Source organism: Aythya fuligula, chromosome Z (genome assembly GCF_009819795.1).
Source record: "Aythya fuligula isolate bAytFul2 chromosome Z, bAytFul2.pri, whole genome shotgun sequence".
Taxonomy (NCBI): domain Eukaryota; kingdom Metazoa; phylum Chordata; class Aves; order Anseriformes; family Anatidae; genus Aythya; species Aythya fuligula.
The window spans coordinates 22,869,810-22,896,018 of NC_045593.1; the positions used below are offsets into that span (position 1 = coordinate 22,869,810).

At 36.0% G+C, this 26,209-nt stretch overlaps 1 protein-coding gene across 2 annotated transcripts in view; it reads right to left on the reverse strand.

Moving 5' to 3' along the window:
• ADAMTS6 (ADAM metallopeptidase with thrombospondin type 1 motif 6) overlaps positions 1 to 26,209 on the reverse strand; it is a 150,715-nt gene that overhangs the window by 92,634 nt on the left and 31,872 nt on the right. For both annotated transcript variants that reach the window (XM_032206598.1, XM_032206597.1), the window contains exon 8: positions 1,333 to 1,376. In XM_032206598.1, coding sequence (XP_032062489.1) covers positions 1,333 to 1,376 — 44 coding nt within the window. The remainder of the gene's footprint in view (positions 1 to 1,332; positions 1,377 to 26,209) is intronic.

Sequence of the window (26,209 nt, forward strand, 5' to 3'; positions counted from 1 at the left end):
ATGTGGTTTTTATTTTCATTTACTCAAGCCTTTTGGTTTAAAGAAAAAAAAAGCCAAAGTCTATCCCGTCTGTTACACTGGATTCAAGTGAAGCAGAATCTGCCTTTATCCTAAAGTCTGATACAGTGAGGACTAGTACATGAATGATGTGTGTTAAAAATATCACATATAAATATCAGATAGCTTGTGGGTGAATGTACTCCCTTTCAAACTCTCTTAACACTTGTAATGACAACTCTGACATCAATATAAACAGTCTCTTCAGTTTTGACTCCTCCACACAGATGTCAAAGTAATCCAATTACATTTAGAAATTTATCATTACATTTTGCCTTTTACTAAAACATGCTGTGAATATTGTTTATATTTAGAACAGGCAAAAAAATTCTGATACCTTTCTCCTCATGTAAACTACTTCCCTTTGCCAAAAGTGTCGTGCTGACTTGAGTGGTACTTGTAAAAAAATCAACATGAGTTAAGGCTATCAAGCATACAGTAGTACAGGGGAAGACAAAGAAAATACAGTTATGAGCTCTCATTATGAAAAAAATATTAACAACCTTAAAAATATTAACTCGCTGAACTAGAATTATATATTTAATTACTTCAGAGTACATTTGAAAAAAATATAAAAATACCATATTAGTCTTTCAATAACGTTTCATATATTAAATGTTTTCATATACTAAAGCACTACTACAGGTAACAACTATGATACAGTAAGTAATTTCTGCCAACAAATTTAAGTATAAAGAGAACAATCCTGCATCTAGGATTGCATTGTGTTTTTCTCTATTGTCAAAGCACTGTTTTAAGGAGTTTCAATATTGCTATAATTTATATTACTGTGTTATTTTTTTCCAAGTCCGTGGAAGGAAAAGTCTGAGGCTGTACTCCCTGTGTAAAACACAGCAACAGTGTAAAACCTCAAAGCCTGTTTCTTTTCTGGTTTCTCTGTGTGTGTGTGTGTTTTTTTTAAACCTTCCTGAGGTCTTCTATTTGTTTTTTATAATAGCTCATGGAGACAGGTTAAACAAAAATAGTCCTCTCCAGTAATTGTTGCTTGGTAAATCTGAGTAATCTGCTAGGATTTATCAGCATTACAGCTGTCAGAGATGAAATCTTCAGTAGTAGCTCACTTAATCTAAAATTACTGTAATCTATCAAAGCATAAATCCATGTAGGTTACCTTTTACTGTGCATGTTTATAAAACTGCAAAATTTTGAAAGCATATACTTAAAAAGATCTAATGAGCTGATAAATCAGTAGCTGAGTATAAAGCAAGGAAACAAACAGCAAATAGAAGCTGAAATTTCTCTTTATAATCTTACCCAGTGTTCCACAAGGCTTGTTTTTATAAGTGCAGATATCATATCTGTTAAGGAGAAGAAAAGCACATAAAATATGTCAGAGGATCAAATTTGTAAAATATTCTGTATATTTATCACATATCTGTATCATAGTGCAAGTTGTCAGATGGCAATCAGCTTAATTATGTGCAGCCAGCTGGTGTCGCCATTTTCTACACTCTGGTGTAAACCACAAGCTGTAGTACACTCACAGCCGCTGGCCTCAGGCCAGTGGGACACCTGCCAGTAAGAAAAAAATGGTTAAAGTGGATCTTTGTAATCACCAGCTCCATAAAGCAGTCTACCGTGCTGTTAAGAAGTTACAGCAGCATGTCTGTAGACTACACTGCTTCAAAACACTTAATTTTACTTTTTGACCATACTGCAATTCTCAGCCTCACACTTAAAAACTAACCAATATTAATTGTAACTCCTAATATTTAAATACTGATTATAATTAAAACCTTAGCCTTGGAGTATTACAACAAAAAATATCAAAATATGAGCTTGTCTTATAATTCCCATCTCTATCTTCCAATGATTATACATGTCCTGAACTAAAATGAACTGAAAGAAAAATAAACTAAAATAAAAAAATAGATTTTTATTGAAAGCTAAAAAATGCATTTAAAAAAGAATTTTCATAATTTTAGGTATAATGATTCAAATATGGGATCTCAAGTTTTTGTGCAGTTGACATGCAAGTATCTGAAGCTGAAAATTGAATTAAAATGTTTTCTGTGGTATAACAGCTATTCGTAACAGCAGTGGTCACGTGGCAGTCATAATTCATTAATGACAACTCCATATTTTGAATATGTAATCCTATTATATGGCTAGTGATACGAGAATACTCTCATTATGTCTTTGATGTTCAAGGATTCATACTGATTTCTTTGCAATGTGTTTCTGAATAATACCATTATTTTGGATAGTGAGCAAAAACAAAAATGAAAGATACAATCTTTATGCTTTAAATTTTTATCCAAATATTTACTAATTCCAAGCCACCAGACATTTCTGTTAAAAGCAACATATAAGGATTGTTTTCAAAAAGGTTATCGCATAGGAACCAGATCATGAGATAAACACCTTTCAGAGTTAATAAAGTTAAGGTCTGTCTGTAAGCCAAATCCATCAACAAAATAACAAAGCTGAAAATTTGGAACAAATCCAGTGAATTCTCTGTGCATGTAGACTGCTGTGACCAAATGGAATCCCTGGTATTTTTAAAGGTGCTAAACATGGAGCGGTTTGCTGGATTAAGCTTTAATTTTGAACTCAAATTTCTATATGCATTGATCTCACCAAAGCATCTCAGACTATATAATCCTATATGCACTTAAAGCTCTCACTGATTTCCCATATGCTGTTTCTCAATAATTAACTAGGTTTTATGTGTCACAAAACAGAACAATGATGTAGTTGAAGACCAAAAGATTTTTACTGAATATGGTCTGCCTTTGCCATCTTTAAAGAAACAAATTTATTACGCATTGATTTAGGACAAAGCCTGAATCTAATCCCACTGAAGTTCATGCAGAATGGTTCCTCAGAGTAGACAGGGATCAGACTTATTTAACAAGAAAACCCAGAGTTTCTGAATTCTTTTAAGTCTGAATTCTGAATTTAGAAATCAACACAAGAACATAATCAACATACGAATACAAATGAAACATTCTTCTGATTATTTTTTTTAATACTGAATAATAATAATAAAAAAATGTCATACATCCTTAGATAAAATGTATGTTTAAGAAGCAAGCCAGTTCCACTAAATTCAAATAAAATGCTGTCACTGATTTCAGTAGAGCTGAAAACTTAGTCGTATTGCCTCAAGCTGCTTACTCCCATATTGCTATGAATCTGAAGGCATTCATTCAGCTAGTTTCAAAAGGAACTGTGATTTGAGAAAATGATATGAATTAAATCCTTTCTTACTCTTACACTTTTGAAAAACAATTACCATAGTATCCTGGCTGTGCTGCATAGGGAGTATTCTTCATTATACACAGGCTAGCATTCATAGGAATCATAATATCGTAGAGTCATTAAGGTTGGAAAAGACCTTCAAGATCATCTGGTTCAACCATCCCCCTACCACCAAGTTCACCCCACTAAACCATGTCCCTAAGGACCACGTCCAACCTCTCCTTAAACACCCCCAGGGACGGTGACTCCACCACCTGCCTGGGCAACCCGTTCCAATGCCTGACTGCTCTTTCTGAGAAGAAATGCCAGATTTTTAATGTACTCATTTCCAACCTAAACCTCCCCTGGCACAACTTGAAGCCATTCTCTTTAGTCCCAAAATTAAATAAATAAAATTAAGGAAGATCGTTTATTTTCCAATAAACTCTTTTTGCAAGATCAATCCCATATAATAATAGTATTCTAATTGTGGTTTCATTAAACATTTGAGTATTTATTCAAATATTTAAATTTGATACACAAATTCCTGTAAGCAATGTTCATACACTCTCTTCTTTAGTTTAGAAGGAAAACAGTTTAACAGGAAAAACATCTCATGACTTGCTCTACCTACAGCATTGTCTTCAAGTTCCATTTTTTCCCTATTTCCCTTTCATTTGGATGGCTCCTGCTCATGTTTTTTTTCTTAACTTGTTTTATTTTTATGTACTGAACTGCACAATTCCATCCTATGCTTCTCTTTATGATTTAACCAAATCAGCCTAATTTGTCTTTTATCGTTTTGACACCACTTCTTATAACTTTATTTTGACTTTTCATGGAACCTGTTTAATCATGAAGACCTAAAAGATGTTTTGTGTGTTTTTCACACAAAATTCTCAGAATTTTTTCTGTTTTCACGGAATTTAAAGGCAAAAGAACCATCAGCCTAGCTGACTCCTGTTCACACTACTAGCTTTCAAATCTCAGCAGAAGGAAATATTATGTAGAGAGGGTTTTTTCTGCTACAAACTCCACCTGTGAAACATGCAGTCCCTATGTACATTTACATTGTGGGAGTTCTCAGACTTGTCATGTGACACTGGGAAGCTTTCCATTTTATTATCTACCAAAGGAAAACCCTTGCTCCTTTTTTCGTCCTGTTCTATGCAAGATATGGAAAGGTGAGCATGTCCACAACTCTTGAGCATGTCCGTTCTTCTCACTGAAGAACGGTATCTGAAAGAGACTAGGGGTAAAATCCTAACATAGGTGGGGACAAGGCATATCAAAACTCAGAAAGTATTGTGTTAACTTTCTTTTTTGAAGAAAGGTAGGCAGGAATATTTTTCACTTAAATCAGCTTCCCCAAAGCCCCACCCAACCTGACCTCAAACGCTCCAGGGGAGAAGCATCCACGTCTTTCACAAATTTATTCTAGTGTCTTACTGCTCTCATAGTAAAGAATTTCTTCCCTCTATCTAGTCTAAATCTACCTTATTTCAGTTTAAAACCATTATCCCTTGTCCTATGATTACATGCTCTTGTAAGAAGTCTCTCTCCATCCTGAAGTTCCCTGCAAGTACTGTAATGCTGCAAGAAGGTGTCTCAAGTGCCTTCTCCTGGCTAAACACCCCAACTCTCTTATTCTTTCTTCAAAGGAGCAGTGCTCCAGCCCTCTGATCATTTTTCTGACCCTCTTCTGGGCTCGCTCCAACAGCTCCATGTCCTTCTTATCCTGGGGTCCCAGAGCTGAAGGCTGTAGTGCACGTAGGGTCTCAGGAGAGCAGAGTACAGAGGGAGAATCACCTCCATCCACCTGCTGGCCATGTTTCTTTTGATGCAGTCCAGAATACAGTCAGCTTTCTAGATTGCAAGTGTGCACTGCTGGTTTATGTTCAATTTTTCATCAACCAACAACCCCAAGACCTTCTCCTCAGGGCTACTCTCAATCCATTTATTTCCCAGTCTGTGCTGATGTTTGGGATTGTCCCAAACCAAGTGCAGTACCGTGCACTTAGCTCTGTTGAACTTCATGTGCTTTATGTGCGCACACTTCTCAAGCCTGTACAGTTCCCTCTGGAAGGCACACCTTCCCTCTACTGCATCAACTGCGCCACTCAGTTCAGTGTCATCCACAAACCTGCTGAGCGTGCACTTAATCCCACTATCTAATACATAGTAAACAGCACGGGCATTAATACAGACCCCAGTAAAGATCCCACATACACATTTTAAGAGGGATGACTTATATTAATTATCAAAAATAGTTTGTAAAGTATCTGAGTATCATTTTACTGAAATGATGATTATAAATGTATGTTTACACTACAGAAGAGCTGCATGTTTCAGTTTTGTCACAACAGGTGAAGCAGCACAAGAGCTTTCAACACTTGCCTGCTGCTGTCAGGAACCACCTGAATTACAGAAGAGAATGAATTCAGAGAACTGTCACACAAGTGTTCCGATAAAGGGAGAGTACCATGAACAGATGAAGCTTGCCACATGATTTCTGACAACAGATAGAGGAAGTATAAGCAGCAAGTTTAACAGTCAAATTAAGTCCAGGAAAAATTACTTCCAAGGCTAAGCAAGAACAATGTGAAATATCATATTCTGTCCCACTGCACTTAAAAAAGATACCAAAGCAAAGAAACTGGAGAAATAGTGTAGAGGACACAAGCCTCAATGGAAAGACAAGTGCATCTTGGATGTACTAAATCTTAGTCCAGTCTCAGACAGACCTGTTAAAATTCCTGTTGACGCTGATGGTAAAGAAACACGTATTGAGCTGCCCCTTGAGTGAAAGGTCTGATACAGTTTGATCCATACTCACAAGCCTGTTGAAGAGATTAGAGAGGCCTAGGTGCTATTTCATACAAAATACAAAGGTGAAGATGGGTCATAGCTGTCACAAGGACCTCAGTAAATATTTAAGGAACCACAGACAATCAAACGGCAAACTCTCAAGCCAACAATGACCTCAACCAACCATTAAAAACATACACACACACACACAAAAAAACAGTTATACAAAAATGCAGTTTACAGGATATGAATATATTTTATTTTTAATTCACTGACAACATGTAAGAGAGCCACAACAACAACAAAAAAAAAAAAAAAAAGTGAGTTTAAAAATACAGATGTGTAAGTTGTAGAGAAAAAAAATAAAACAAAAACAAGGTACACACACACAGACACACAAAACTAGCATACAATTACAGCCTGTTCATTTTGAGACTAAAAAGTAAATACTTTGCCAGAGCTGGAAAAGAAAATCATATGCCTCCTGATAAAGGCGTAACATCCCAGAAATGTGACCAAGCTGGGCAAATGAAACATAGAACGCCGTTAAGAGGTGAGATTGTTGATTACAAGTCCATTAATACCCTGAGTGGATCAGAAGTCATTTCATGAGGCTGATGTAGAAAAGGATTAGGACTGTGGGGCATACTTGCAGGGCTGGTGAAGAGCCACATTCAACAGATGGGAAAGAAATGGTAGATGTACAGCTGTCACTAATGACTGACTGAAAAATCAGCCAGAAGGAATGTGTAGCAGTTCAACAGGATGGTTAAGATTTGGAGGGGTAATAGCCTCCTGTCATGACATCAATCAAACATAAGGATAGGTAGTGTTAGTGTGCTAGAAATAGTGTGCTAAAAACATTTTTCAATGTTTTTATCAATTAATTCCTCTTAAATCTAACAAGATAATTTCATTTCACTGTCCATCTACAGGATCTTACTGTGTCCATCTAGGGGATCTTATCAGCAGGGTTGAATCCCTTTGTCCCAGTAGGCATTTCTTACATGCTGCTATCTTTTTTTTTTTTTTTTTTCTTCAGTCAGATTAACAAATCCACCTTTCATCGTTGACACAATAGCCACTAAAACGTAGCCTTTCTGCCACCTTTATTTGAGATTTAGAACTTTTTAAACTTTTTGATGTATGTGAATTACAGTTCAAAGAGTTCTTCTAATAATCGTATTAACAGTAGTAGATACAAAGGTAAACTGAAAATTCTTACTTGATAATCTGTATTTACATATTCAAGGATAATATTGGCCTGTTCACCAAACAGATTGTATGAAATTGCCCACTAAAGGAAAGTCTGCTTTTATTAGATGTATCTTTCTAGTAATGTCCAGAATTACCTAAACTACTAGAACTACCTAAATTGAATTAGCACTGAGATAGATATATCTATATAGGATTGGAAGCATATCTTAGCATTGCGAACTAGGATGTGATGGACATACTTTCAAGAATTTAACTAATCAATAGAAACTCACAAAATGTTTTTTCTCTAAGTATGGTGAATGAAGCATGGAAACTCTTATTAGAAATACAAACTGTCCAAAAAATCATCAAATACATACAAACTACTTATAAACACATAAGCCTACTATAAAATAACCTGAAAGCTACCTACCCAACATGCCTGAGTAATACTTGTGATAGAAAGAGAAAGAAATAACAGGCTTTTAAAGGAATATTTCTTAATGAGTTTAGGGGACAAAGAATAGAATTGTGGGAAATTGTTGAGGAAAAACCTACCAAGATGACTGGAATATAAACACAAATATATACAAATACAAGAAAATTCATGCTAGATGAAATGGACAAATGGGAATGACTGAACATAAAGCTCAATTTCCAGACAGATGAACATTCGCTTTACATACATAATACTACAAAATTTGCCGATTAACCTGCTTGGGAGAGAAAAAAAAAAAATAAGAAGAAGACTGTCAGAAAACAAAATAAAGACTAAGAAATGGTTCCAAGAGGAAACACAGCCAACAACTACAAATTATTAGTTCATTTTTAAGAAACACTTCCAAATACGTTATCACAGAAAAGAAGGTTTTATTTTTCATCTGTTTTAAACCAAATCATACTTTTTGACATATGCTTTTTACTTTATTTTTATTTGGCTCTGAGGCCCCCAGCACAAGAAAGACATGGAGTTTTTAGAATGAGCCCTGAGCATGGCTACAAAAAAGATAAAGAGGTTGGAGCACCCCTCCTATGAGTACAGGCTGTGGGAGGTGGGGTTGTTCAGCCTGGCTTCAGGTAGACCTTACAGTAGCCTTCCAGTACTTAAAGGGGGCCTGCAGGAAAGCTGAGAAGGGACTCCTTGTCAGGGAGGGGACTGGTAGGGCAAGAGGGAATGGATTTAAAGTAAAGAGGGTAGATTTACATGTAGATTGGATATTAGGAATAAATACTTTACCATGAGGGTGGTGAGGCACTGGAACAGGTTGCCCAGAGAAGCTGTGGATGCGCCATCCTGGAAGTGTTCATGGCCAGGCTGGATGGGGCTTTCAGCAATCATCAAAGACCACGGCAGCAGGGTTGGAATTAAATGTTCCTTAAGGTTCCTTCCAACCCAACCCATTCTATGATTCCATGACAATAAGCTATTCAAGTAAGGACTCTTTGTTGCACATACCCTTGCTCAATGATAAAAACCTAATGGGTTTATGAAAATTTTATCTTCTTTACTTTTTACTCTTGATGTGACGCAACTTATTCAAACAGAAGATATGTATGATTGGGCACATAACCGTCAAAAGGCCATTCAAAAAAATAGTCTTTTAAGTAAGTTAGTCAACTTAGTTCCAATACATAAATCTGCTAAAACTGAACTGCTGCTGATCAAACCGGAACGTCAGATTTCCCTTAAAAATCTGGAGGGATCAAAAGCCTCAAACTATCTGATAATTCCACCTCCTATTTTTAAATTAAAGAAAATAAACATAACAACAACAACAAAAAAGTGAATAGCTTGCAGTTTTACCATATTCTTTTGTATACATAGCTATCATACAAAAAGTGGGTTTTTTTTGCAAGTGTAAACAATGTAATTAATACTAGAGAATTCTGTGGAAAAACAACTACTGTCATTTGGTCAGTTATACCTTATAACTTATCACTTATAACAAGTTTTTTTTATCATAATTCTTCAGCAGCTCACCACTTTTAAGATAACTTGGTCATTCACTAGGTTTGCAGAGGTTACAAACAGCAGTATTCTTTGTAACACAATATTTGCTGATTGCTTTCTAAAACCTTTTCTACAGCATATGCTTAGCCTTACAGAAAGTGGTACACCGCAACAGCATTCTGCCTTAAAATAAAGTACACGTCTTATATGGTTTCTTCCTCAAAAACCTCAAATCAAAAAGAGCTATTTAAACCAAGGAAGAAAAAGCGTAATATACATGTTACACATCACTCAACAGAAATAGCTTTTTCTATTATTAGTTTTCCATGTGTTGAAAACTGCCACAGACAACCAAAGTCTGTCTGTACTGGGCTTTCTACTGATACTTAACTTGGGTGGATAATGGAATTCTGAGTTACAGAATATCTGAGCTAGAAGCACTATTAACACTTTCTAATTCTCTGACTATAGGAAGAGACATACATAAAACAATTGAACTGTTAGATGAAACATTTCATATAACTTTTTTTTGGAATTGCAAATGCACCCAGTATAGTAAAAATAAGTTCTGCTCTGAAACTTTTTTTTTTTTTTTTAACACTGTCATTTTTCTACATCAATTTTGGCAATGGAACATTAGGATAGAATTTGAAAATTTACCATAACCATTAGTATCATTGGTGTATTTAGGACAGCTAATACTGTAATCACTGTATTCAGGACGGATATGCATAGCTGATTTCAAGATTATGATTTATTAAGAGAGTCTCTTAGCATAATTCTATTTCTAATCTATAGTGTTCAAAATACACTTTTTAACTAAGTTCACAAAAAAATACATCAACAGTTTTTTTCTTATACAGAACACAGAATAATCTTCAATGCTATTTTATTGTGTCATATAGCGTATAGTAGAGTTACTGAAAAATATAGTAGTTAAATAAAAATAGAATTTCATACATGAGTTTGTAAACAAAAACAGTTCTAATGATGAGATGAAGAAATTGAGACAGTTCTCAGCTGGAGACATATCATGATATACCATTTCAAAAAAACATTTAATTCTTAAAAGGTCATCATTGCACAAATGTGAAGACAAGCTTTAAAATCTTATGAATTTAAAGAAATAATACATTTAGACTTTTTAGCCATCATCTGCTTTCTGAGACTATCCATTTTTATTTACATTTTTGGCACTTTTCAGGTTTTGCTCTATAGTCATCCAAACTAAAAACTTCCTTTCCAACATAAGCTATGATTCTCATATAGCAACATGTTCTTACCAGCTACAGCAACTATAATAAGATGGAAAGTAGAGAATAGCAAGTGCTATGAACAGCTAGATCATGATCTAGTTAGGTATTCAAGCCAGACACCTACAGTATCTTAATAGGCCAATGTTAGTATTCTGCTGGTATTGGGGGAGGGGGGGTTAGGAATAGCACCAATACCACTTACTGGTTCGGACATGACATTTAGTCACTGAGCTGTTCTTTTTTCTATGAAAGTTCTATTTCATGGAGTAAAACTAGGTAGTTAAACTACAGATACAATTCCTTGCTGTTCACTGACATACTGTTAATATCATTTGAAACTCTGTAAAACAATACTACCATTCTCTGTGCTTGTCTAGTCATAACTTTTCTGTAGACTATACATGACTACAAAGGCAATCACAAAGGCAAACGAACATTCTACAAACTCATTAAACTGAGTTGGCAATATTAACTCTAGAATTATTCTAGAGACAGCTTTATAGGCAAATTCTAGCACTGAAGAAACATCCAGGCACAGTGTAGTGTCACTTCACCCTCTGCTCTGCCTTAATTTGTCTGTCATTAATATACTACTTCTTCAGTCTTTCTATTCTGTATCCAATAGGTAGAGGCTTGCTGCTGTAACTCATTCCTCCCTTCTCCATGTATTTTCTTCTGTGGTCCTCTGTGAACATAACTTCCACCAGACTTCTCTCTCCACAACTTTAGAACTAACCAGACTGATTGGCTTGGCTATCAGACTGACTTACTGATGGCTTGAATGACTGTCAGCTAGTTTCTACAAATAGGTCTACCCTACTACAAAAATCATCTTGAATGATAGTAGCAAAGCTGCCAAAGCAGCATCAAAAGGCTCAACCCAGGCTCAGACTCCCCTTCTTTCCATTTTTATACTTTGCACCAAGTTCTGTGCTTCTGCATTTAGTGTCAGCACACAAGCGAGAGGTTTGAGCATGGCTTCAGTATGAAGCCAGTATGGAATCACCTTGCTGAAAGCAGTTCAGATACAAAAAGCCATCAAATAGAAAGAGCTCCAAGCTTTCCAGTAGGCTTGGCCAACTCCTTGGTAAATTCAACCATCTTCTTCAGAGTATGTTAACTCTATTTCAAACTAGAGTTCTGGTCCACTTCAACACTGAGGCTCCTCAACCTAATCTGTGAATAAATCCTACATGGAAATCAAATCTCTAGACTTTTGAAAAATAATTATGAAAGTAACGTATAAGTCTTGCAAGCTGGAGAATGTGAAGCCATGAAAATAATCAGAGAGTATAGCATAATTAAAAACAGTGTTTCAAATTCTACGACATAACTGATTTTCTTCCATGGGATAGCTCCTGGTCCACAGTAAAACTGCTTATGTTAGTGTACCAGAAATTTAGAGTGATGTACATGAGTGACAATCACCCACAAGTGACAATCATGACTTTGTAACTGCTCAGAGACTATAGAGAAACTCAGGATTTTCCCTATCACCACACTGGATAATATTTAGCCAGCTGTACTCTGTTCCTCAAAACTGAATTCCACAGTTTCATTGCATTCCCAGCACCTAGCCAAAATGTTGATGGAGTTGCATGGATATGATTAGCTAAAGTTGGCTTAGAGAACAGAACAGAAATTTCTGCATATCTACTCCAAGTACACTGCTAATATTTTTTTTTTTTTTTTATCTGTGAATTCAGGAAAAGTCTGGCAACTAATGCATAAAGCCTTTGTTCAAAGGACATTCAATCACAGCAGCACAAGCAACTTGTAAGGTAATTCTTTCTGGAGTGTTCTAATGCAAAAAAGTCTGGGAAAAAGGAAGACTAGCAAAACTAATTACATAGGCGTGGTTGGGGGCATCCTGCCACACAGCAGAAAATATTATGCTAAACCATTTATAGGAAGCCACTAGTCTAGACCTCTGGCAGCAGGGAAACACAGCAGCTACGATTACTAACCAAGCTTTAGTTCTGTTGTACAGAAATAAATGAGATAAATTATACCAGTAACAGACTGTGAGTATATTTACAAGTTTTGTTGTGGATATGGCCTTTCTTCCTCTTCCAACTTTCCAAATATTGTGAATGATTACAAGCCTCTGAGAATATCACATACATCTTTGTCCACGAAATGACCATTTTATCTGCCCTTAGAGTACTTTACCTTGCAAGTACTTACACTTAAAGGTCCATTTAAGTGCCTTATTTTACAATATTTGTTGTAGAATACTTACATAGAGAAAGTTTCCTCACTCCAAAACCACATTACTGAAGTACTGTGTAGAATTAGATTGAGCATTGTGAACGTACATTTATTTTTATGTACTTTTAAAAATACTTTTATTTTTTGTTGTTGTTGTTGTTATTGTCCTACATAGTTTTTTGTTTCTACAAAAAAAATGCATTCCTATTTTTTATTTTTTGTCTTGACACTGACATGGAAGCACATTATAAAATTTGGAAAAAAAAAAAAATCTGTGCATGATGTATATACACACACAAAGTGTAGCACTTTTGGACCTGAAACTCAGATAAAAAAATAGCATAAGGCAACAAAAAGTCTTCAAAAGATCTTAAATCATTTGCTGCTGAAAGTCTCCCTTACTTCAGGAAGTATAAGCACCTAAACCTTATGATTTAGAACTATTACACAATTTTCAATTTTTCTTTCACCTGCACCATATGAACATCCTCAACACTTGAACTTACCGTATTTCTCATTGAAACTGAATTTCTAGTCTCAATTTCATAGTATTAACACACTTTTGTGACAGAGGCAGAGGACAAAAAAAATACTTGGGTATACGTACTGTTATATTTACACAGAGCTCTGTATTTCAGTAGCTTAAAATCATAGAATAAGATAGAAGCAAAGAATATCCCAAGTTGGAAGGGACCCACAAGGATCATCGAGTCCAACTCCTGGCTCCACACAAGACCACCCCAAAATCAAACCAGATGTCTAAGAGCTTTGTCCAAATGCTTCTGGAACTCTGTCAGGCTCGGTGCTGTGCCCACTGCCCTGGGGAGCCTGTCCCAGTGCCCTCTGGGTGCAGACCCTTTCCCTAACCCCCAGCCTGACCCTCCCCTGTCCCAGCTCCATGCCGTTCCCTCGGGTCCTGTCGCTGTCCCCAGAGAGCAGAGCTCAGTGCCTGCCCCTCCGCTCCACAGTGAGGGAGCTGCAGGCCGCCATGAGGCCTCCCCTCAGCCTGCTCTGCTTGGGGCTGAGCACACCAAGGGGCCTCAGCTGCTCTTCAGACATCTTGCCCTCTAGAGCCTTCACCATCCTCGGAGCCCTCCTTTAGACACTCTCAAGAGTTTTATGTCCTTTTTATACTATGGTGCCCAAAACTGTACACAGTACTCAAGGAAAGTGTGGAGCAGAGCAGGACAGTATGCTCACATCTCTATAGGCAGCAGTATATCTCCAACAACAAGCAGCAACAGTACTTACTCTAGGAAATAAGACCCCTCTTCTCTCTCCTGCCAAGGCAGAGCTGGGAAAGACAAGTTACCCTACCTTTGTTACTGTAGCAGAATTTATGGGCATAACATCAGGAAATGCATCTTTCTGCAGTACAGTATAAGCCATTGCAGGGTAAGAGCTTTGATGCCCACCCGTCTCTGGGTCATCCACAGGCTGGTTGTTCTGGATCCTGATGTGAATTTCTTTTCTTTACCCTCCTGTTCTCCAAAGCCTTGGGCACCTACCTCATTTGGATCTGGACTGCTTTGGTAGAAGTTGGATTTGTGAGTATCCATACTTCAGGGCCTGTATCCCTCTTTAGAGACAGCTGAGTGCTCAGAGCAAATCAGAACTGATCTGTGATTTTCTTCATTCCCAACATTTTAGTGATGATCTTAGAGGTCTTTTCCAACCTGAATGATTCTATGATTCTGTGACAGTCACTTCCCTCGAACAGGTAGCAATGCTGTGCCTAATGCACCCTAGGGTACAGTTGACCCTTTTGACTGCCAGGGCACACTGCTGGATCATGGTTCAACTTGCCATTGAGCAATACCCCTTTCTGCAGGGCTGCTCTCCAGCCTCTTGTCCCACAACTTGTACATATACACAAGGTAGCCCCATCCCAGGTGCAGAATCTAGAACTTGCTCTTGTTAAACTTCATATGATTGGGGATTGCCCAGCCCACCTAATTTGTCAAGCTCTTTCTGCTAGGCCTCAGCAACGTCAACAGCTCCTCCCAATTTAGTGCTATCCACAAACTCGCTTAGTATACCATCAAGTCCTGCATCCAAGTTATTTATGAAAACATTAAAGCAAACTGGCCCTAAAATGGAGACCTGTGGAACCCCACTAGTGACTGGCCACCAGTCTAATGTACCCCATTTACTATGACCCTCAGCCAATTGTTCACCCATCATATTCCATATATTTGTCTAGCTGTATGCTGGACATTTTGTTCAGAAGCATGCTGTGAGAGACAGTATCGAAAGCTTTTCTGAAATCCTAAAAGATTACATCACGTGGCTTCCCTTAGTCAACCTTGTTATAAAAGGAAATTAAGTTAGTAAAAAATAGTAGTAGTAGTAGTAGTAGTAGTCAGAATAATCTTCTCCTTAATTTCACCAGACCCCGCAGAGAGACTTACAGGCTTGTAGTTACCAGGGTCTTCTTTCTCAGCATTCTTGAAAGCCGCAACAGTATTTGTCAGCTTCCAGTTGACTGAGACTTCTCCAGACTACCAGGACCATTGAAAAGCAATTGAGAGAGGCCTCTCAATAACATCAGCCAGCATTTTGAGTATCCACCAAGACCCATAAAATTATGGGCATCCAGCAGGAGCAGCAAATCCCAAGAAAATTCCAAGTTGGCTGTTTAATGTTCCTACAATCACAGACCTCCAATTCTGACGGTCTCAGAGCCCATCACTAGTGCTATACACATGGCTGAAGAAGGCATTGAAATTCTCTGCTTTATATAAATCCATATTTGCAACATGACCAACCTCATCAAACAATAGACGAGTGTTAACAGCAAAAGGAGAACCATGGCCAATGCCAGCCTCAACTCTAATTGATCTTGGGACACAGGAACTTTCTCTCTACAGTGGCAGGCATCTCTGCAGCCCTTCCGTGTCACCTGACCTTGTTTCCAGTATCCATACACTTTTCTGCCTAAACTCCAAAAGAAGATCCCTGCTTAGCCAAGCCTTCTTTCTGCTCCACTTGCTTGACCTGAATTCTGTGCTCCTATACTCTTATAGATGTTCTTCAAAAAATGAGCAGCATGAACACAGTAAATAAATCTTCAGTCAATGGAATAAAATATATCTGCAGACTTTTTTTTTTTTTTAAGTCAAAAAGAATCACTTGATTCAAATGATTTTAAACCAACATTTTTTCCTACTGAACAGGGTTAAGTGTGCTTTGAGCAAATTTAAAAGTTGTAGAAGCAATAACTTCTGTAGCAAAGATAAGTTTAAATGAATTGAACAGGGAATAAGCCTACAAGAATAACAACATAACCGAGGTCTTGTTCAACTTTGTTAAGAGCAACAGGAAGTTATTTTTCTATGTGCTGATAGAATATTTGCAGAGCAGAGTGACCTCTAAGATATGTCTGAGGTCTGTCTACACTAAAATGTGAAATCCATGCTTCCAACACAAAATGTGCATGCAAATACTTTGTAGTTTTCTCAATAACCAATATACTACAAGCAGTAACATTTACCCTGTTCAAGACAAGAAAATGTCTGTGGGGAATACATTATTATTTTATAACTTATTTTTAAAAATTCTTTTTAATAGTAATTGCAACTGTTATGAAAGAATGCCTGAATACCATGAAAATAGTAACTGACTTTACAACAGTGGCCCTTCACAAAGCACATTATTAATATATATTATGTATACAAATTGGGATTAGTCAACAGCGTCTATTGAGATTGTCTGCAGAGTTCCCCATACCTTAAGAATTTAAGAGTGCAGAAGATAAAACTTTTTTTCAGTACTTTTGCCAATAATGAGCCCCAAAAATTCACTACTAGCTGAGAAAGAAAATAGGCTATAGAACAGTGACACGCCTTTAAAATGAGATGCTCTAGTCTTCCTATAACAAGTACTGCCACTTCTTGTGGCTGGGAAGCAATTATTTGAGAATCACAAACATGATTACATGATTTCTGGCTTTAACATTTAAAAGATTGAATGATTGTTTCTCCTCTTTTTTTTTTTTTTTTTTTTTTTTTTTTTTTTTTTTTCTTCTTTTCTCCTGGGACAGTATATAGGTTAGGTCTTGGAGGGAGGTTTGTATTCTCTATGTTGTGTTCTCTCATTGTGATCATAATTATTAAAACATAGTTAATAAAACTTCTGTCTGACCTGTCCTCAATTTATTTGCATTATTATACACTGGGCATCACTATAATCTCAGTATTTGAAATGGCAGTGTAGTTTTTTTCACAACACTTCTCCAAAATTGATAAAAGGCTCTAGTATCAAAGATCATTAATATATTTGTGCTAATTGACAAAAACAATGCCAGTTGCTCTAACAACTTTTGTAACATGGACAAACATGTTACAAAACTTCCTCTACCTTGGTAAATATTAATTAAAAAGTTAATATTGTCCTGAACAGTACCTATGTTCCAAAAGATTTCAGTTTCAAATTAAAAAAAAAAATAAAATAACAATGCTTGTTAACTGAAACATACACTGGTAAGTGCACATGTATAGAAGCATCCTTTTCCTGCTGCATCAAATACATTGTAAATAATCTCAGCAAACCGTACCGAAGACCCTGCACCAAAACGGCACAACAGCAAAGGACACAAAATAACGATTCCACTTTCAAAGTCACCACAGCAAAAAAAAAAAAAAAAAAGATTTATTCCTTAGTGATTACCAGTACATCTCAAATCAGGGATCACTGAGGGCACTGAAAACTGATGCTTTTACTAAACCAGCTATAGGTTGCTGGTTAAGAATGTATCACTTAACCAAAGGGCCACAAAACATTGCAGAGGCACATGGGGAGCTGTATATTGTATTTGGTTTGGGAATATAAAGAGTATTCATCTTTTTGTTTTGTCTGATTAGATGAAAAACTTGCATGTTGTATGAATAAAGTTCCTTTTTTAAAAAGTAGAACACTTGTAGGGAGGAATAGCAGAAGATGGCTGTACAGCATGTTAGCTTCCTTTTCTGCTTTATGGAAATTCTAAATACAACAGAAAGCTTAAGATAGGCTTTCTTGTGTGTGTGTTTTTTTTTGTTTTTCTTTTTTTTTTGTTTTTCTTTTTTCTTTTTTTTCTCCTGTCTTGTGAAACAAATAAAATGATACTTTGTATGTCCAATACTATAACTTCAAATCCCACAAACATGATACAATGAGCTGCATTACACACAAAGGGCGAATTTCAAACACTGGTACATATTTCCACCCATAGCCAGCTGAACACTTTTACTATGTAAACTACAGAAAAGGTGTGAAGATAGCGTGATTTTGTTTCAGTTACAAGCTGAAAAAAATATGGCAAGAAAAACTAGATTACCCTAATCTGCTGCATAAAAGGCTACAAACAAAAATGACATGGTGTACAAATGAGTGAATCACAGAAGTTCTGTGTCTCTGGCATAGCTAGTATGAATAATTGAAAACACAGTAAACCCCCATTTCCATTATTGTTATGGGTTCAGAGGACATAGACATGGCACAACCAAAGGTACAGACGCTCAGAATTTAAGACAGTAACTTTAAGATCAAACCACGTTGGCAGTAAAATACAACTTTCAAATGCATTTCAGTAACATATACTTGAAGCACATCTACTTTAAGACTGAGTATATGTTTATACTTAAAGTGGTCTACTGATGAGTTGCATTTGTCTGTAGTGGTATAATCAGACCTTTAAGCAGGCAGGAAGGCATGGCAAGACACCGTGCTTTGGTATTAGCAGCACTGACTATCATACCTCAGTCTCACATAAAATTAACTGCAAGTTAACTGATGCTTATGTTTTACACATGGAATTTACATTTAATACAAAAATAACTCTAGTGAAGCCTTAAGACTTAATTATGTGATTAAATTATGTGATTATTTGATAATAAGACCTGTAATCATTTGTAGCTTCTGGTATAGTTTGCACCTGTCAAATATTGGTGCAGGAGCAGGGATGGGGACTTGGTTTAGAGGCCTATTCAAATGCAGTGAAGCTAAAAATTGTTACTAGGGCACAATCATTCAGATAAGACTTGTTGTAGACCCATTTAAATGCTACCACCTCTGAGACTACGTATGTTAACACCAACACACAAAACAGTTTGGAAAAAAAATAATTATTACCCAGGACCAGAAATAACCAAGACTGAGACAAGCAAAAGTGTCATGCTTAAATAGAATTTTTTCAGAATATCACAGCTGATGTTCTAATGAGCAGAAGCAGTCAGGATCTATTCCATATTTAAAAAAGGGAATCTCAGATACGGATGACCTAGGCACCTTGGTGACTCAGAGGGAAGAGTGCCACCTACTGAGTCAACAACTTAATTAAAATAAAACTAACATCACTTATTTGCCATGAAACAGAAAAAGCAAGTTTTAAAAGATATTTCAAGAATTTTCTACCCCTAGAAAATCTGAAAGTTTTTTATTTAAAAATGTGACTATGGTTTATCTAAGATGGTAATGAATCTACGCTCCTGAACATGAGAGCTAGTGTTCTAGCCAAATAACATTTACACCGAAAATATTTCTGAAAGGCTTCTGATACTTCTATTTCCGGGTACTTTAAGACCTTTGGTTTCCAGAAAATGGGAATATGTCATTTGCTAAATATTCTGCCTCTTTAAAATCCTTCACAGGCAGCAGAACATGAATATGCTATGATTATGCACCAAATTACATGTGGAAAAAAGGGCATTTATTCTCAGCCTCCCCCTTAAACGAAAAATTTGGAATATAATTTTAACTATGTTAGAGGACACTACGCAAATAAAGAAAACCATGAAGGATCTGTTCCTGAAGGTTATCTGTTTACTTGACCTTTGAGTTAAACTCATAGATAATTAACCCTGCGACAAGAAGGAACACCTCCGGGGAGGAACTTCTAAAAACACATACAGTAGTAGTAAGAAAAGCAAGTAGTAAGAAAAGTATAGTGTATAGTAGTAAGTAGTAAGAAAAGTATGTGTACATAATGTGTACCTATAAATGTGTTTTGTGTCTCACTCAGAAATTCATAACTCTATCCATCTAGGGGTTCCAAAATTTTTAACTTAAATTGTAGAAATCAAGTGATCAGTTCTGGAAGTATGTGAACAAATTCCTGTTGTGTGCTTTATACATTTGCATAGTGTGCAATATACACATGAAATGCAGTCAATGAAAGCTACTAGAAATGTAGCTTAACCTACATTTGCAATCTCTCTTTGGAAGGCATGGGTGTACCTTCAGTTTTGTTTAAAATGTATTCTCCTCTTCTAAAATTACGCTCAGCAATAAACAAAAGAGTACATGAGATTAGTCTAAACAGATAATTATCCTATCATACAAGTTCTAAAAAGAACATCTTTTCCTCTGATGCTCATAAGGACAATATTTACAAGGGATTAATTGATAAAACAATTGCTGTTCTGTAAGATTTAAGAGGATATATCGAAAATATGATTTTGTTACTAAATGCCCCAAGCCTTTATAGAACACAAAATCAATCAAATCCAAGTATTTCCATGAAATACTTAGAAGGGAACAATAAATAAATAAATAAATAGATTAAAAGAAATAAAAAATAATGAAGAGAACAAAAAAAAAAGTAAGGAGGAGAAGGAAGGGCAGAAATCTGGTCGTTATGTAGGTTCTACATCCTTCCTGATATTAAAAAACAGTTATTTCAGTTAGACCATCCTTCCTTGAACGCAGTCTGCCTTCCATAGTACTTGGAGGATTTAAGCAATCAGTGGGATATGAAGCTTAGATGTAATCTCATACTAGTAACTCTGACATGTCTCAATTGTTTACCAAAATCACCTTTCAGACTTGACAATTACAACTACTGTCTTTGACAGAATCAGTCTTACTTTCCTACTTGCCAACAGTGCTTATGAGGATAAGGAACTCATAAAATAAAAAGCCTTCGCTATTAGCATTTTAAAAAGCAGAAATATGCTTTGAGAATGCTTAGCCCCAAGCGACTTTCATTGAGTTCAACAGAGGTGGAAACACTGAAAAAATTAAACAAAAAACAAAAAACAGTATGGTATGGACATCCCAAAAGCTTGGCTAGGAAGCTTTCACATATTTACTACAAAGATAATATAGTAAAAACATTAGGAAACTGCCTTACTGGAACCCCTGCTGAACTTAAAAGCTGTGTAAAGACTGTTACAATACTTGTATAGCATTCTTTTTTAGTCCTTCAGCTCTCATAACGTTTTTCAATCAAATAGCTCAGCCTCACTTGTGTTTCTTTATTTTGGTAGGAAAACACATTCAGTGCATACAGATGAGTTTATTCGAGAAAAATCAACTGCTGTTTTATGATGGCCATTTAAAAAAAAAAAAAAAAAAAAAAAAAGTCAGCTTTGTTTGCAAAGATTTTATTTGTGGAAAGCAAAAATTCAGAAATAACTCATTTGACTTCTAAAGTCTCCTCTAAAAAGCTGTATTTGAAAACATGAAGCAATCTTGAGCTGGCAGTCTTGGATTTGACCTCACCATATGTAACAGGAAATTACTTGGTAACTATTTGGGAAAAATAGATAGAGACTTGGAGTAGGAGACTATCAAGACTTTGTTTTGAGAGCAACTAAAAAATTATGTCTCATAGAGAATTCAGGGAGTCTATACAACTGAAGAAAACTTTCTTAAAGCTTAGTTTCTACATATAAAACTGAAATAATTCCAGAGAACACTGTGCTGTAACAGCCTTAAGGACTAAATAGCGGTCTTTAAAAAAAAAAAAAAAAAAAAAAAAAGATTTTGTTAGATAGCATAAATACTTACCAACACCATACTGCGTTCAAGATACATTGTCCAAAGGCATATTTACATAAAAATCATACAACCAACAGGTGTTGTGGACTTTCTGCCACAGTACTGACAAACATTGTCTCTTACTGTTCTGCACTGACCATGGTATGACTTCATCCTTCTACACACAGATACTCACAGTCACCCAACCACATGATTTTCTCTCTTCTTCAAAATGCAAGTTTTGAAGAGAATCTAGAATTTATAGATTTAGAATTTAGATTTAGAATTTTGAATCTAGAGATTCCGAGGAAGCAGAAAGGAAAATGGGAAAGCATAGTGGATCAAGATAATAAGTTCTGATACACACCAGGTACTAGCAGTAATTTTACTTCTTTCTTTTAGTACCATTTATACAGCAGATAAAGGACCTCAGTGCAATGCTAAATTGCTGGAGATGGTTCTAGGGATCCAGGGCAACAATGACTACATACCCCTACTGCAGTGCAAGCAATCATTCAGGCCCTGCAAAAATCTTGGATGCCTGTCTTAAAGATGTCACAGCTGGAAATGTATTTTCAACAAAGCTACCACAGCAAGAATAACAGAATCATCTTAACATTAAGGGAAGTCCTCTCCTAGCAGGCAATTATCTATTTTGTAGTTATTGCTAAACTACTCTTACTTCAGATACTTTAGCTACAGAGACAAGTAGCAGTGGAGAATTTTTCTCCAATGAGAATATGCAAATAAGCAAGGGAATCTCTTTATACTGTTCAAGTGAAAGAAGTTATAGCAAAACAGCTAACAGGTTGGAGGTTTGGCCTAGTGCAGTAAGAAAATGGTTCGATCTCAACCCAGGGAAATTGAGGAAACATAACATCCTGTTAACAGGTAGCTCAGGGAGGTGGTGGAGTCACCGTCCCTGGGGGTGTTTAAGGAAAGGTTAGATGTGATGCTTAGGGACATGGTTTAGTGGGTGACATTGGTAGTAGGGACACGGTTGGACCAGATGATCTTGGAGGGCTCTTCCAACCTCAATGATTCTGTGGTTCTATGATTTATGAATGGAGAGGTTAGGGATATACATACAGTACAGATGACCCAAGGCAAAAAGTCTAGAACTGCAGTGCTTAAGGGACCTATACACTACATAAACATGCACAGGAAAAAAATAATTAACAACATCTCTCCAAATTTTAGCTAGAGACTACAGAGCTAATTCATAATTCCATCATGCATTGGAGGCAGGTGCAGCTCCACTAAATCAAGAGGAAAATGAGATTGAAAACCTGACTCTAGCAGAAATACTTACACGATTTATGATTTACAGGATCAGATACTTCATTTGTGGGTGTTTATTTCTTGGCTGTTAGGCATATAAGCCTGAAGTTTGTGGAGAAGAGAATGTTTCTTCCTAAATCACTAAGTTGGCATACTTTCACTTATGCTTTTCTGTTGAATATTATTATAATATAGTATTGAACATATTTCATTTTCTTGCAGTTCTGTTTCTTTGGGCCTGTGCTGTTTTTAAATACCGATTTTTACGCCCTTAACACAGAAGGCTCTAAGTCACCCTTACTGGACTTAGCTCTTAGACTTAGTTATACATGTATAAGTCTTTATATTCTTCTCTCCATTAGGTATGACAGCAAACCGTATTGTGATATATACAATATTGTGTATATCATATTGTGATATTATACAAAAAAATGTAGTTTATTTTTATTTTACTCTGTTCCTTGATTTGTACTAACTGTTCTTAAATCTATCATCATGCATTTTAAGTACTTCATCTACAGAAATCACAATGTTTTACGGAATGCAAACACTAATTTCAGAAAACAAGTATTTTGTTGTAAAGTAGAAGAAAACACATGCTGACACAGTAATGCTAAAAGAAAGCTTGGAGAACCACTCATGCAAAGCATATTATCATATTGAACCACCTTTTCTCTGAAAGTACACACTGATGAATTCCATATTATGCCTGCCATTTACAAGCATCAAATCAACTTGCAAGCGTGTACAAAATAGAAAATTCACATACTTATACAAGGTAGGCTCACAGTGAGAAGTGCATATTGTCTTACTTAGTATGAAAATGTTTCTCCTCTGAAACCTCTGAACAGACTCTACAGGGAGCACACTTTAATTCTAGCATACAAGACCATACACAAGATAATGGTCTAGCAACAGAAAGGTCGAAATTCCTAGATAAAATGTTCTATGGGGATGGTAGCTGCATCAAGCAAAAATGATGCAAGATCTGCAAAGAAGAACCTCTTCAATATACAGCAGAGGACACACATGAACCTCAAGGGAAACAGAAAAGCTTACAGCACACATCATTGGCAGCATCTAAGTAGATCGATGACAGTGACCTTTGCCAGAGGGCATAGCTTGATGTTACAACATGAAAAGTAAAAAAAAAAAAAAAAAAAAGGCTTGAAGAAAATACCACTAACATTCTTATTTTCCTTCCTAGGTGCTACAAGTCATATCACTTGAACTTCCAGCAAAGCAGGATAAACATGTAATCAAAGACAGAACTATTACATTTTTAAAATAACACTGTGACACTATAAAAAGTCTGAAGTACCACAGTTTTTAAAAGTGACACTGGTGTTTTGGGCTGAGGAATCCATATAATTTATTTTTCATGTTTGTTTTAAAGTATGGAAAGAAAAAGAGGTTTTGGGTGCCTGCCCCCACACAATCACAAAGTTATTGTGTTCCTTCCTCTCCCTCCCATACTCTAAACATAATTATCACCAGTGAGCAAGAATAAGAAAGTATTCTGTTCTCAGTGGACTAAATCCTTCCAAATGACATACTTGTGCAGAGCTCTTTTAAATTTTATTTTTTTTAATAGCCATGCAAAGCCAAGTTAATATTTAAGGCACATGGCATAAGCTTGAGAGTTTAACTTCTGCACCAAAATGCAGGACTGTAGCCATGGCAAATACTCTTCACGACAACTCACTAAGCAGAACCATTTAATGAGAAGTTAAACATATGGAGCTCACAGGCATATGAAAATAAAGTTATATATTATTCTGATAGGAAAAAGGTCTATTGGATTAGGGTAAAGAGGATCAAAATCTTTAACAGCTCAGGAAGCCCCATGGTATAATGCGTCTATTACCTAACAGTTAAGTGCTGGGGGGGAAGATGTATTTTATAATGTACAGAACTGTAATTTCTTCATTGGACATAAGGGAACTTACCTAATATATTGAAATAAGACTGCTACAAGTAACAAAGAGTTACTTTCTGGCAATCTGAATGCAGAGTATTTTACTGGCTTGCTCTACCACCAAACTACATTTCACACTTCTCGTCCAAACTAAAGAATGCACCACACATACTCCAAGATGAAAAGTAGATGAGAAGAGACAGATAAAAAAGTGGCAGAAAAGATTTCTGTGTTTTTGTACCTTGTTAAAGACCAGTCTCTGCTAGAGATAACTAGCTTTGTATACAAAGGTAAGTACAACACATTTGAAGAGTTATTCCAAAGCTACAAATTAAGTACTTAAAGCCAATCTAAAAGTATTTTTTAATCATGGTTTTCTGCTCACTTCCACTAATCAAACAGAAATGTAGAAACAATTTGGACAAAAAATGGTATCGTGAAGATTCACTATCACAATGTATATACTCAAAAGTCAGTGAATGCAAGCACAATTTTGCAAGTCAAATTATAAGGACAGGAACACAAGCAACGTAAAGGACACTCTCATTTAACATCAGCCAAGGGCTCCCCTCACTGGCTCTACTTTTCCCTTACTGTAATTCTGGAATTTATTTTCCTAACTATCTTATGATATTACTTGTTAAAATAAGGGGTATGTATTTACTCATTTTAGATGTAAGTGCAACGCAATTTGTTGCACTTGCATAAGACTTTATATAATAAGCAACACCAAAGTATAAAAAGCATTTTCTTTAGCATGAAAATATTTTCCATAGAGGAGTACTCTCCTATCTGTGGATGGACAGCTGAAACTGATCTTGACCATTCTTCGCATCTGATTTGTTACTGAAAACTGGCACTTCAAACTGAAAGCCAGTAACTGTTTAATACTGACAAGATGCAAGAGAGACAGAGGATGTAAAATATTCAAAACAAACACACACAACAAACATATCTACACACTACTATACCAAACTAACATTGACTCACTAAGCTATACAATGTTGCTTGAAAAAGAGTACTGCCTACTAAAAGTCATTACTTTACTATAACAATTGCAGGTAATGTGAAAAAAATAAATTCTTAATTAATTTTGTTAGCTTGTGGTATCAGTGACGGCAGGCCCTGGTCATGCACATTCTATCATTTTTGGCTATCTCCATAGAGTTCACTTACTACTTTGACCTAGATTTGAGATACTATTATTACTGATGTATTTGTTAAACTACAACTGTCTAGAATTTTGCATAACTGGATAATACATAATATAGTTTGGAGGATTACTGACTGATGATATGAAAAAAGTATTTGATTATGCAGCACTGAAAGATATTTTTTTATTCACACTGCTGATAGTGTTGTAATTATTGGCCTGTGTTAGCTTAGCCAGTAGAAATACAGACAGTAATGACCAAATCACCAAGAAGACAGAAAGTTTCAAACTAAAATACCAGAATTATTCTTTCTAATCTTTCAGAATTAACTACACAGTAGTAGACTGGATATTGCTATGGGGTTGCGTTTGATGGTTGTTATTTTTTCCTGTAGAAGTAGAAGAGCATTCCAATCTGAACCAGAAATAAATGA